The following is an 11,431-nucleotide window of genomic DNA, read 5'->3' as shown; positions in this document are numbered from 1 at the left end:
ATTCCGAGTCTATATCAAATGAATGTCTCACACAAATCATGTAAGATGTTACCAGGTGATTTTCACATGATCATCTTTTCACTTTCCTCAATAATATAAGATGAAATTGGTTAAATCAAAATCTTACCAACACATATTTCGAGAAATATGTAAGCGATTTAAACTCAGCTTGAAGTACCAAATGTGTATAATTGAAGTCTATATAGCTATACGACTTTTGTCTCAAAAAGAGATAGAGTAGATAGACTTTTGAGTGATAGATGAGTTCAAGTCTCCATATACCTTTTGTTGATGAAGTACCACAAGCTCCCCTTAGTAGTTCTTCGTCTTTAATCGATGAACGCCGTGAAGTCTAATGCTCAACTACACATTTTATCCTAATCCCATACTTAGTTATAAGTAGAATAGAAACCAAGACTTATAGTTTGGCAACTAAACTTGACAACAAGCTTGATATAACAACGGTTGCGAGTTCGACCGAGCAGTGCTCTAACACAGTCAACCAACTCTCCGCACAACGTGGAACTAGTTTAACCACGATTTCCCACTTTTCCTCTCTTTCACTCGAGCAACCATCACACTTAATGGATATCAATGTGTCTACATTCTGGCAATATAAATAAGTCTCTGAATTCATGATTAAGGACAAGACAGATATACGAGAATTATCGCAAGATTTCTCATCTCAACAATCATTCTCAACTGAGCATAATTCGAACTTATTCGAACCCGTCAGTTCATTTGCAGAAACCTACAACACATTTAAAATCTTTTGATCACCATTGATCTCGCACACTTCTCAGCTTCCCTCCTACAGATCGACCCTCTTCCCTCTATGTGACTGAATTGACTCTGGAATGGCCATTGTCTTGGTTTAGGTCGGATTCCTACAGATTGATCTCTCAAACTCAAAGCACTCCCGTGAAGTGCATATGTTTTAGGTTTAAGAAATTTTCTCGGTCGAGGAGTCCCCGTCAGTACAGTCATCACTTCACTTTCCTAAAAAAACAGCAAATCGTTGTTCCCCATCAACGCCTGCATTTTCATTAATATACTCAAGTTTGTGTTAATGTCTTGTAGGTTGAATCGAGTTCTTAAACTTAAAAAGTTCTTTCAAAATACCTTAATGTATTTTTTGGACACTTGTCATTTTTTCGTGACAAAAAAAAGAAGAAATATGTGAGTGGTTTCAATCACTTGGTTGTGGCTAGTCTACAATGGCATGTAAGTCACCAATAACATTGTTGGAGAGTGAAAGAACTATTTGTGCTAATTAGTCATACCTAACAGAAAAGAGTTAAGGCATTGACTAAGGAGGAAAAACATATTATGTTGATCATTAATTGATATCATATTAATGGAGTAACAGTTATGTTCGGATTGAGAATTATACAATCTTACCTTTAAGGAAGTACTATAATTGCTATTGAAAGTTTTAACAATAGCAGTTATTTTTTAATATGTGATGGAGAGACAAGTTGTTGACCAAGCGTATGGAAGAAAAATTAAAAAATGTTTATATTTTTGTGATTATTTGTTAACTCATGTATTCTCCATATGTAAGATTTTTGTCACTAAAAAATTGACATAGGGAGATATTGTTAGAGCACTACTCAGTTGAACCCACCAAGCGTTGCTATGTCAAATTTAGTTCAAAATTTGCCGCTTAAATTGCTTACAAAGTCAACTCTGTTAGGTTAGACTCGGGAAATATAAATGTTTAAACAATATTTAGTTACTCAGTGAAGACTTGAAGAAGTATTGAAAAGTAGAAGAATATATCATCTTTTATATCGAGGTTAGTAATTATTAACTTGACTTGTTCCATAGCTCTTACAATCGCATACATTGATCACATGTAAAATGTGTTTACATGGATTTAGTATTTGAAGGACTTGATCATTATTTATTACCGAAGCATCAAAAGGAATGATATAAATTAATTATTTCAACAACTTAGTAGATGAAGTTATGAAGTATGATTTGTTATATTTTCGAGATTTCGGCATAACACTAAAATGATATATTTTATTATTTGGTGTTAAACTTTCGACTTGAATTCTTGCTTTGAAAACAAGTCATAGAGTGATTTCTTAAATATATATTAAAGTTATTTTGAACTCAAATTAAGTTTCATATTCAAATAGGATATCAGTATCCATCCCAGGACCGATTCCACTTTAATGCTGGTCCCGTGACTGATTCTGACTTATGTTTTTCAATTATCTATTTACTTTCCTAATACATCTCGATTTTTACATAAGTTAGAATTAGAAATTTCATATGTTAGGAAATATTGAACCCTTATTCAACTCTGATGAAAACCTCCCATTCTCCTGGATTTAAGACTGTTATTACTTCTGCGAAATAGTTAGTAGCCAATCACAAACCTCGTGCTATAAAAAGCATAAATTCTCCTTCATTATTTCTACCAATAAATTAAAGCCTTGATCAGATTTGCCTGGGTTCCCTCTTGAAGCCCCATCACTACAAAGTAATATGTGATTAATACTTGGCAGGTGAAAGAATATTTCCATTATCCTGATACTTTTCACCTTTCTGATGTTTAATCAAAGGACCTCAAAACCTGCAAATCAAATGTTATATTCCACATAAGGGATTTCATTCTCACCTCATTTTCTGTTGTGAATTGTAACACTCTTCTTTTGATACTATCCATGAAGTTCACATTTTTAAAAACATATTTATTGCTGATGAACCATAGCTCTTTCATTATACAAAAAAAAAAAGTTATTCTCCATACTTCCTTAACTGCGGGGATCTTATTTTTTTGCTAGATGAAACATGTATGATCTAGGATTGAGATACTAGAGTGAACTGAATGATTCCATAACTTCTTAGTCCATTATTGGATATGTATTTTCTCTCTAATATTTTTCAACAATAACAGCTATTGAGAATCCACCAGTGAGGGTACCATTTCATAGCCTCTTGTCACAACCACCATCCAATAGTAGTGAAATCATCGATGGCAATCATTTCTAACATTTCACCTGGGATCACTCAATATCCATTCAACAGTAAATTTGAAACTTTTATTTCAGGTAACTAAAGAGTGAAGGATGTATGAACTATCAGGGTATATTTCCTTAACATGTCTATCCAGTACCCATATATCATTCCAAACAGAATATTTGAAACATTACCCACCTACCGTCTTGTAAAATCTTGCATTTCCTTTGCAACCCATTGCAATCTTGGCCAAATAGATGACTTCTTCTAGTATCTTGTCCATCGATTACCTTTTTTATTCTTGAAGTTTGCTTGAAAGAACTTTTCCCACTCATATGTACGATTTTGCATTCTTCAAAATAACCTCATAAGTAAAACCTTATCTATAACTTTCAGCATCCTCAAACCAAGTCCACCTTCTTTTGTTGGACAACAAACTTTATTCTATTTTAATGTAACCCACTTTCCTCTTTGCGGGGTCTCCAGTCGAAAGAAACTTCCTCACAAAATCTATAACACTCATTGAGAACTCTCTTTGGATGTTTGTAAAACCGACAAACTATATATATGAATACTGCAAATAACAAATTTCACAAACACCGACCTCTTCTGGAACGATAATAGCTTCTTTTTCTTTTCATCCTGCAATACACCATTCTCATTTATAATTAAAAGAGATTGCAAAGTTATGAATAACATCAATAACCAAAATATATTCAAAGAGCACCAGCTAATTAATTGGAAAAGAAAAATCGAGAAACCTTTGAAATATCGCAACGGGGTATTCGAAGGAGGGAATTGATGACATCGGAAAATAAATTATTTTAAGGATTAAAATATTACCATTTTGATTTTAATTCTTTTCGGAGAAGATATGCCCACAAGGACGGGAGTGATATGCATGAATATTTTGTTGAGAAACAATTTCCAAACTATCGAGATTTTGTTTTTCGAAGACATCTAAAGCTCAACGGGAATCTTCAAAAAGACTTAAAACTCGTCGAAGTTCTTCAAAATGGTCCAAATCTCGCCGGAAAAATTCTTTACAAACCTTGAAACCATCGTAATAAACCCTAAAATCATGAAGAAACACCATGAAGGTCAGAGAAGCATATAACATGCTAAAAAAGGAAATCCAAAATTGGCAACATGAACACAAATATAAAAAAATCGTAAAAAGCAACGGTAAACGAAACGGAACTTAAAACTTACGTTATATCTAAACCTGATAAAGAAAGCTGCTCAAATCTGTTCCAATTGAGCAATTCTGAGCTCACCGGAACTTTACCTGAAAGTGTTTGGTTGAGAAATAAATAGCTTAGAACGAAGGTATGGGTATTTTGAATATTAAAAATTATAAATATTATAAAATTTTGGAATGCTAAACTGGCCAAGGAAGAAACTCCCTCTGGGACTAGGGATGTCAATGGGTCCGGGTCCTCCCGGGTATCACTAGACCCCGACCCATACCCTACTTATAAAAGTCGGGTCCGGTTCCTAAATTTGTGGACCCTGAACCGGACCCGTTTAAAATTCCGGGTACTCGTCGGTTCTGGGTACCCGTTGGGTATAAAAAATCTATAAAGAAAATCTTAAAAAATGAGTTTCTTTCTCTTTTTAACTTGAATCTAAATTATTTTATATAAATTTATTATTATTTCTTTACTAATATACTAAATAAAGATTAAATGTAAGAACAAATGAAAAATGAAAAAAAAATCAAAGTCAAAACTAGCAAAGTTCTTATAATTTCGCTAAAAAGACGAAAAATATGAATAGTCGGTACTCAATATCCGCGGATACCCAACGAATATTACCCGTTTGGACCCGTTAATGCTCTGGATTCCAATCGGTTAATTACCCGTATGGACCCATTAACATTCAGGATCAATCAGTTAATTACCTATCGGGTCTTAGAGTCCAATTTTAGGACCCAAAACCGGACCCAAATTTATGGGCCACGGTTCCGATAGCGGATAATGGGTACCCATTGACAGCCCTATCTGGACCGTCAAAAAAATGGCTCTATTAATCCCAATGGGTGCAGGGCCTGAAATCGTGTGAGGCCCTATAGATTTTGGGGAGAAATCCGTCGTTATGTCTATCACTAGATTCACTAGTCTATAGAATTATGGGCGAACTCCTAATTTGAGAAGATTTTGCAAGCTCTATTATGGATAAACACCTATAACCATGAGCAAAAAAAGTGAAAAACAGCAAACTACCATGACATGTTCAAGCAGAGAATTAAAGAGTATAATCTTTGGACAGTAATTCTAGAATTAAAGAGTATAATCTTTGGACAGTAATTCTACCACTAGTACATCAAAAGGACTTGAAAACATTCTCGTTAATGATTATATATCCAATCTTCTCAAGGTTATTTAGATTCTATGGAGGGAGAGATTGTTCGTAGAAGAATGGAGAACAACATTTGCTGCCGATATTATCTCGGAAGGAAGGAAAAACTGTTGTTTTTATTACTCCACCCATAGAATATTCTGTTTGCCTTTTTAGTCCCTCTTATATTCTCTAAGAGGTCCCCGAAACTCAAATCTCAATGTCACTACGAATAGAAAACAATACAAAACATAACACCAAAGCTGCACCCCCAAATGAGCTAAAATTCTAATCATACATTTTGAATTTGGAACCAAAAAAAAAACCCTAAAAAGCATGAAAAATAAAGAACAAAACATTCAATAGAGTAGTCTAAAATTCCTCATATATTCCCATTAGAGGCAACAAACATTATACATCATCAGAAGGGAGGTACTATTATAACTTGATTGATCAAGTTAATTTTTAACCAACCCCAACAAAATTGAAAAACCCTAAGATTTTTCTAATTAGGGAAAAACAACGCTAAACTAAAGCTAAAATCCTTCGAACTTTCTGCTACTTAGTCCTAATCTAAAAAAAAAACTAAAACCCTAAAAGAGGTTAAAACTTAAAAGGGGTTTACACAAAAGATAAGTATTTTTTATAGTTAGGATGGGTTTGATTATTAGAGGGGGTTTATGCATAGACAGATTCACAAGATAGAGCCATCAATAAAACTGCAGCTTGTTCTTCTTCTCCTAATGGCTGCCTCTGCGTTGATCCCATAGCTGCTGATCTTTGTAACATAACTTCTCTACCAAAAGCAAGTAATCTGAGCCTCAAATATGCACCAATAATCTTGTTATTGCTTTTATTTTTCTTGTTACTGATCTGAATCTTATGATGATGATGATGATCTTCTTTCTTCTCCTTCTTAATCATCTCATCTGATTCTTCTTTCTGCAAACCCAAAGCAGCTCTTCTTTTCTTCCTCTGTCTGATCCCACATGCATTACAGAGTGACTAGAAAAAACAGATTAATCAAAATCAGAACCATTAAAAAAAATTAAAAAAAAAAAAGTGGGTTTTGAAAATTGACATAGAAATCAGAGCAGAACCCATTAGAGAAGTGGGTTTTGAAAATCTATCAAAACCAAAATGAGAATCAGAGATTGGGGTTTAGGGATTTCTGATTCAATACCTTGGGACCAGCTGGACCGCCTCTCCATAAAGGGGTTTTTGATGTTTTACAATCAACACAACTCTTAACAGTAGTATCAGAACCAGAACCCTGAAATCACAGATCAAATGGATGTGATTAGGTTAAGAAATAAAACATATTCGAAAAAAAAGTGATTCACTGTACAAATCAGATCAAACCGATTTGATGATCAAAAATCACGATTAAATGATACAAGACCCATGATCACTCACTTTTTCAGTCAGATCCAACATGACTGAGCCTCAGTGAGATCAGAACGGAAGAAGAACAGAGACAATCACAGAGCACTTGAGTACGTTTTTTTTTCTTTTTAGAGGGAGAAGAAAAGAACACAGATAAAACCGACATAAAAGAGAGGAAAATGAAAAAACGTAGTGGTTTGAGAGCGGATGGGAAGAAATATAAGGGGGCCGACCGAGCCTCCCATTTAATAAGCTTGTCGTTATAAACGAAATGAAATCATGCAACGAAACAATACGGCACAAAAATAACAAATCCTGCTACCCCCGACTCAGAAGGCATAAAACCCTAGCTTTTAGCTGTTTATTGCTAAATGACCATACTGTCCTTCGGCCCCCAATTTTTCATTTCCGGATCGAAATTCTAATTTCTAAACTGACCCCGCCAAAACTAAAAATGGCGCTCTTTTTGGGTGTGTACGTGTGGCACGTCTGTGTTCTTTACTTGGTGGAAATTTTGTGATAAATTCAGAAGATATCGATTCCAGAAAGTCCTCGGAAAAAATCTTTTTCGCGATCAGCATTATGTGGAAGTGCATTAACACTTGCTCACCTACAGGTACCGATAGTTTTCGCAAAGGGAAAAAAAATACCACACTCCTTTTCAAGTGAGATGGGAACGATATCGTTGGGGCGGTGGTTAGATCAACACTGGCTAATTTAGTTAGCTGGTATGTTTTGGGGAGTGGTCACAGCTGTGCCGAAGAAAGAAAAAAATAATTAAAAAAGAAATCAGTTTCGTTCTGCCACTTGAAATTAGTTTCTTAAGACCGAGTCCTATGGGCTAGATTAGCCAAAGAGTGTTGCAGCTCAAAAAAAAAATGTTGTCTATCTGCTAACACTAGTTCTTTCTTACCATTTGTTCGCACTTGAACTAGCAGCGAGATAGTTGCGCTGAACCATTCAGCGCCACAAAAATCACATTTTCGCAGAATGGTTCAGCGCATCTAGATTTATTCTTTGATCTGACGGATGAGATTGGTTGCGTTGAACCATTTAGCGTCCAACGATGTTTTATTCTGCCACTAGCATGCTAGATTAGCACCTCCATAGAAATTAGGAGGCCTTCCTAGCTGATGTGGACTGCTAGATTAGCACACCATAAGACTAAGTCTTATGAATTTTTTTCTGCAAGTTTTTGAACCCAATCAAACAATTTTTCCATGTTTTCCTTCCATATCATTGGGGTTGCTAAACCACAACCCCGCTGTCCCTTTCATGATGTGGTTATTTAAGGCATGGATAAGTGTGGATCGGATGTCATGTTGCTACGATTTAACTTTCTCCACGTTTTATTGCCATTGCTTCTGGGATTTATCGATGGATTTTAAGAAAGTTTGTCTACTAATTTCAATTGGGTGCTCTTCAGAGACATGATTTGTTGGATCCCGTTATTGTTGTTGATTAATGGATTTTCAGTTCAATCCTTTTTTTGTCGTGGGTGAAACGCTGAAAGTATTCTTCATCGCTTTCATAGGAAATTGATTTCATCATAACTTAAACCCCTGGATTTTGATTTTAAAAGATGGTAAGCATACCAGGTATGTGTACCATGGAGTCCAAACATCCTGAACTATAATTTTCAAACCTAAACGTTTAAGAACCTTAAACACAGATCAAGTTAGGTAGAAAAAAACAATAATCAAGGTACATGGATCATAAAAATACAAATCTTGCTCAGTTTTATAGACATACCTTTTTAGAATAATCCAGTTGAATTCTACATCCTTACCGAACATAATCTGTGTGCCCCAATTCTCGTGCTTCCCTCACCGTATACATAACAGGGCATTCCTTGGTAAGGATGCACTTACAACACAATCAAGTTGTGTTGGGGTGAACAATGTTTTGCTCACCACAAGTGATCTTTGGATTATCATGAAAGAGATCGCTTTTAGAACCTTTCACATCCAATTCCATTTTTCCAAAAAACTTGTTAAGTTCCAACGTCAAGGATATTGCCTTCTCCATAGTCATGGAATTTTCTGGGAGATCATTCCTTTTCACACTCAAAACATCATCGACTTTCTTTGGTATCCACCTTTGAGTGCGTTTAGGAACAATTGGAACCTTCTTCCCATTACTCTCTTCTATAATTCTCGGAAGAGAATTGGATTGACTATTCTTTTGCAAGTTAGTCTTTCTCCAATTGGGAGCATCGGATCTTTTCTTCGTCTTTACGAAGTTATGATTGTGAAAAGGATTCGTACGACGTTTATAGGCAAATCTAGGTTTATCATAGCAATGCTTCCCTTGACTAAAGGTTGGACAATTACAACCTGTAACGTTAAGAGGATCAGTCTTAACGTTTGATCTTGGTTTCACAACTTCTTGTGATGCCCGAACAAGAACATCATGAAGTTTCTCATTCCTTATACGGAAACGACATCTCCTTTCCAGGTGACCTTTATTCCCGCAACAGTGGAAAACATAAGGAATGTTCTTACCTCGGTCCGTGTGTGCTGACTTTGGAGGTTGATATATGTAAGGACCCTCGAGCTCGTCAACGCTATTAGACTAGTCAAGAGATGAATTAACCGGTTATAACTCGATTAAATTAACACAAACGTTAATTAATAGGTATTAACCTAACAACTAACTAGACACAAAACTAGTATTGCTAGATAGGTCTCGAAAAGTTATGCGAAATTGGCTACTCCAACGTGTCATTCGGATATCAGACGAAGAAGTTATCGTCGGATAATTATGAAGGACAAAATAGTAACTTCACAGCTTAACCGTGTGGCTGGCCTTATCTTCAACAGGTGTCGTGGAGTTTTAGTGTGTTTGTGTCAACATCAAACCGAGAAGATTAAAATCGATCCCTCCTTTCCTTCTCATTCTCTTCTCTTCTCTTCTCTTCTCTTCTTCTTCTTCCTCTTTCCGTTCTCTGTTCCTATGCTCTGATCGATTTATGAGATGAGAGTGAATCCTATTTGAGGGAATCATATATTCAAGATGATTAGATGAAGAAGGTGACGGCGCTGAAAGTTATTTGAGCTCGGGAGAAGGAGGAGTGGTGTTGTTGTAATTGATTTAGGGGTTTCTGGAGAGGATTGAATTTGTGAGAGTTTGATGATGAAGTCGAGCATTAGATGATGGGTTTTCATCATTGAGAACAAAGTAGAAGAATTATGTACTATTTTCAGTTGTTTCAAATATGAACTGAAGAGTTAGGGTTTGTAAATTAAACATTGGATTCGTATGGAATAGGTAAGTTAATTAGGTTGTTGATGGATGAAGAATAGAAGGGTTGGGGTTTGATTGCAGTTTTGAAGCTGTTTTAGAGAAGATCAATTGAAGAATTAGGGTTCTGCATGTTGTGTTGGAGTTCGAATTGGGCAAGATTGAGAAGATTTAGATAAATTGAAGATGGGTATTGAATGATTAAGTGGATTAGAGTTGAAATACAGATGGAATCAAGACTTAAGTGAAGAAAGGTTAATTCAGAGATAAGTTGGGGTTTATGTTCTTCCTTAAAACATGAATTAGGTTCTTGGTGGAAATAATTTGGTGATTTAACAATTCAGAGAACGTGAATTGCTGGGTAAGTCTCTAATTGTCTCAATTTTAGTATTTTGATTTGAATGGTTATAGTTGTTGAGACTCTGTGATTATATCAGAGTTGGAGATGAATTATGAGTTGTTAATGAAGATATAATGAAACTGACATTTAGATAACCATTATGTGTATGTTGAATTGTAGTTATTTTGGATGCATTGATTGTGGTGTTGATTACTGGTGGTGGTATGAATGAATTGGGGATTGAATATCAGTTGAGTATTGTGTTGCTGTTTAAGAGGACTGTGTAATGGAATTTCAGGTGGAGGTATTGAGATGTAGTTGAAGTTAAATTTACTGGTAGAGACTCTGTTGGGTTATATAAGGATGCTTGAGTTGAAGCAATTGGTTGTTAATGATATATTGGGTAAACGAAATGCAGGTGATAAGGTTTTCGTTATGCTGATTGTCGCAGAACTGGAGTGGAGTTACAGTTCAAGTACTGGTGCAGGCAGTGTGTACAGGATTTGGAATTGATTAGTTGCAAAATAGAGTTGAGTGGGTATTGCAGTTGGAGCGAGTGTCATTGTACTACTGAGAATGGTGATTGTAGAGATGTAGTTAGTGCTTGCAGTGGAAGCTTGCAACTTCTGCTCTTATAAGTAGGCTATGTTATTTTGTATATCAATTTTGAGTTATAAGTTGAATGAATTATTGCAATGAAAAAGTTTAAGTTGAACTGAGATTAGAGTTACTTTTGATTAGGGACCTTTGGCTTGTCTGACTGAACTTATCAGTCTGACTCGGACCTGTTCTTGTCTGACTCAGTATCTGACTGAGCTGAGTTATCCCGGTTAATCTGAGTTGGATCGGTTTGACTCAGAGTTGACTCGGTTGACCTGGACTTGACCTTGGACGGACGTGGACTGTTAGTTGACCCAGTTGGGTCAGACCTTGTGCTAATGGGCCGAGTCTAGTGTACTTGGGCTTAGACCTAGTATTTCTATTTTGATTGTTTGGACCCCTTATGGTATGGATTAGCCTTTGGCTTCTTCTACGAAGTTGTAGATATTCACAAGACTTGGCTACGGACTAAAGAATCAGCCTAATTGGATTAGTAAACTCTTAGTTATGTTAAAGATAGAGAAAGAGATACCATAATGGGCTTAACAC

At 35.7% G+C, this 11,431-nt stretch overlaps 1 protein-coding gene and 1 long non-coding RNA gene across 2 annotated transcripts; one reads left to right on the top strand and one right to left on the bottom strand.

The window, feature by feature from the left end:
- Positions 1-5,678: 5,678 nt before the first annotated feature.
- LOC113336945 (GATA transcription factor 15-like) lies at positions 5,679-6,916 on the bottom strand. The gene is made up of 3 exons (XM_026582655.1): positions 6,730-6,916; positions 6,497-6,586; positions 5,679-6,318 (listed from the first exon to the last, which is right to left on the bottom strand). Exons 1-3 carry the CDS (start codon positions 6,748-6,750, stop codon positions 5,992-5,994), a joined length of 438 nt encoding a protein of 145 aa, XP_026438440.1. The 5' UTR covers positions 6,751-6,916; the 3' UTR covers positions 5,679-5,991.
- Positions 6,917-9,568: 2,652 nt separating this feature from the next.
- Positions 9,569-11,001, top strand: LOC113336669. The gene is made up of 2 exons (XR_003353991.1): positions 9,569-10,303; positions 10,463-11,001. It is a non-coding gene; the product is annotated as an uncharacterized LOC113336669 (long non-coding RNA).
- Positions 11,002-11,431: the final 430 nt, after the last annotated feature.

The sequence above is a fragment of the Papaver somniferum genome, unplaced genomic scaffold, assembly GCF_003573695.1.
Source record: "Papaver somniferum cultivar HN1 unplaced genomic scaffold, ASM357369v1 unplaced-scaffold_154, whole genome shotgun sequence".
In the NCBI taxonomy this organism is placed as follows: domain Eukaryota; kingdom Viridiplantae; phylum Streptophyta; class Magnoliopsida; order Ranunculales; family Papaveraceae; genus Papaver; species Papaver somniferum.
The sequence above is the reverse complement of the archived record's forward strand: the minus strand, read 5'-3'. Positions and strand labels throughout refer to the sequence as shown.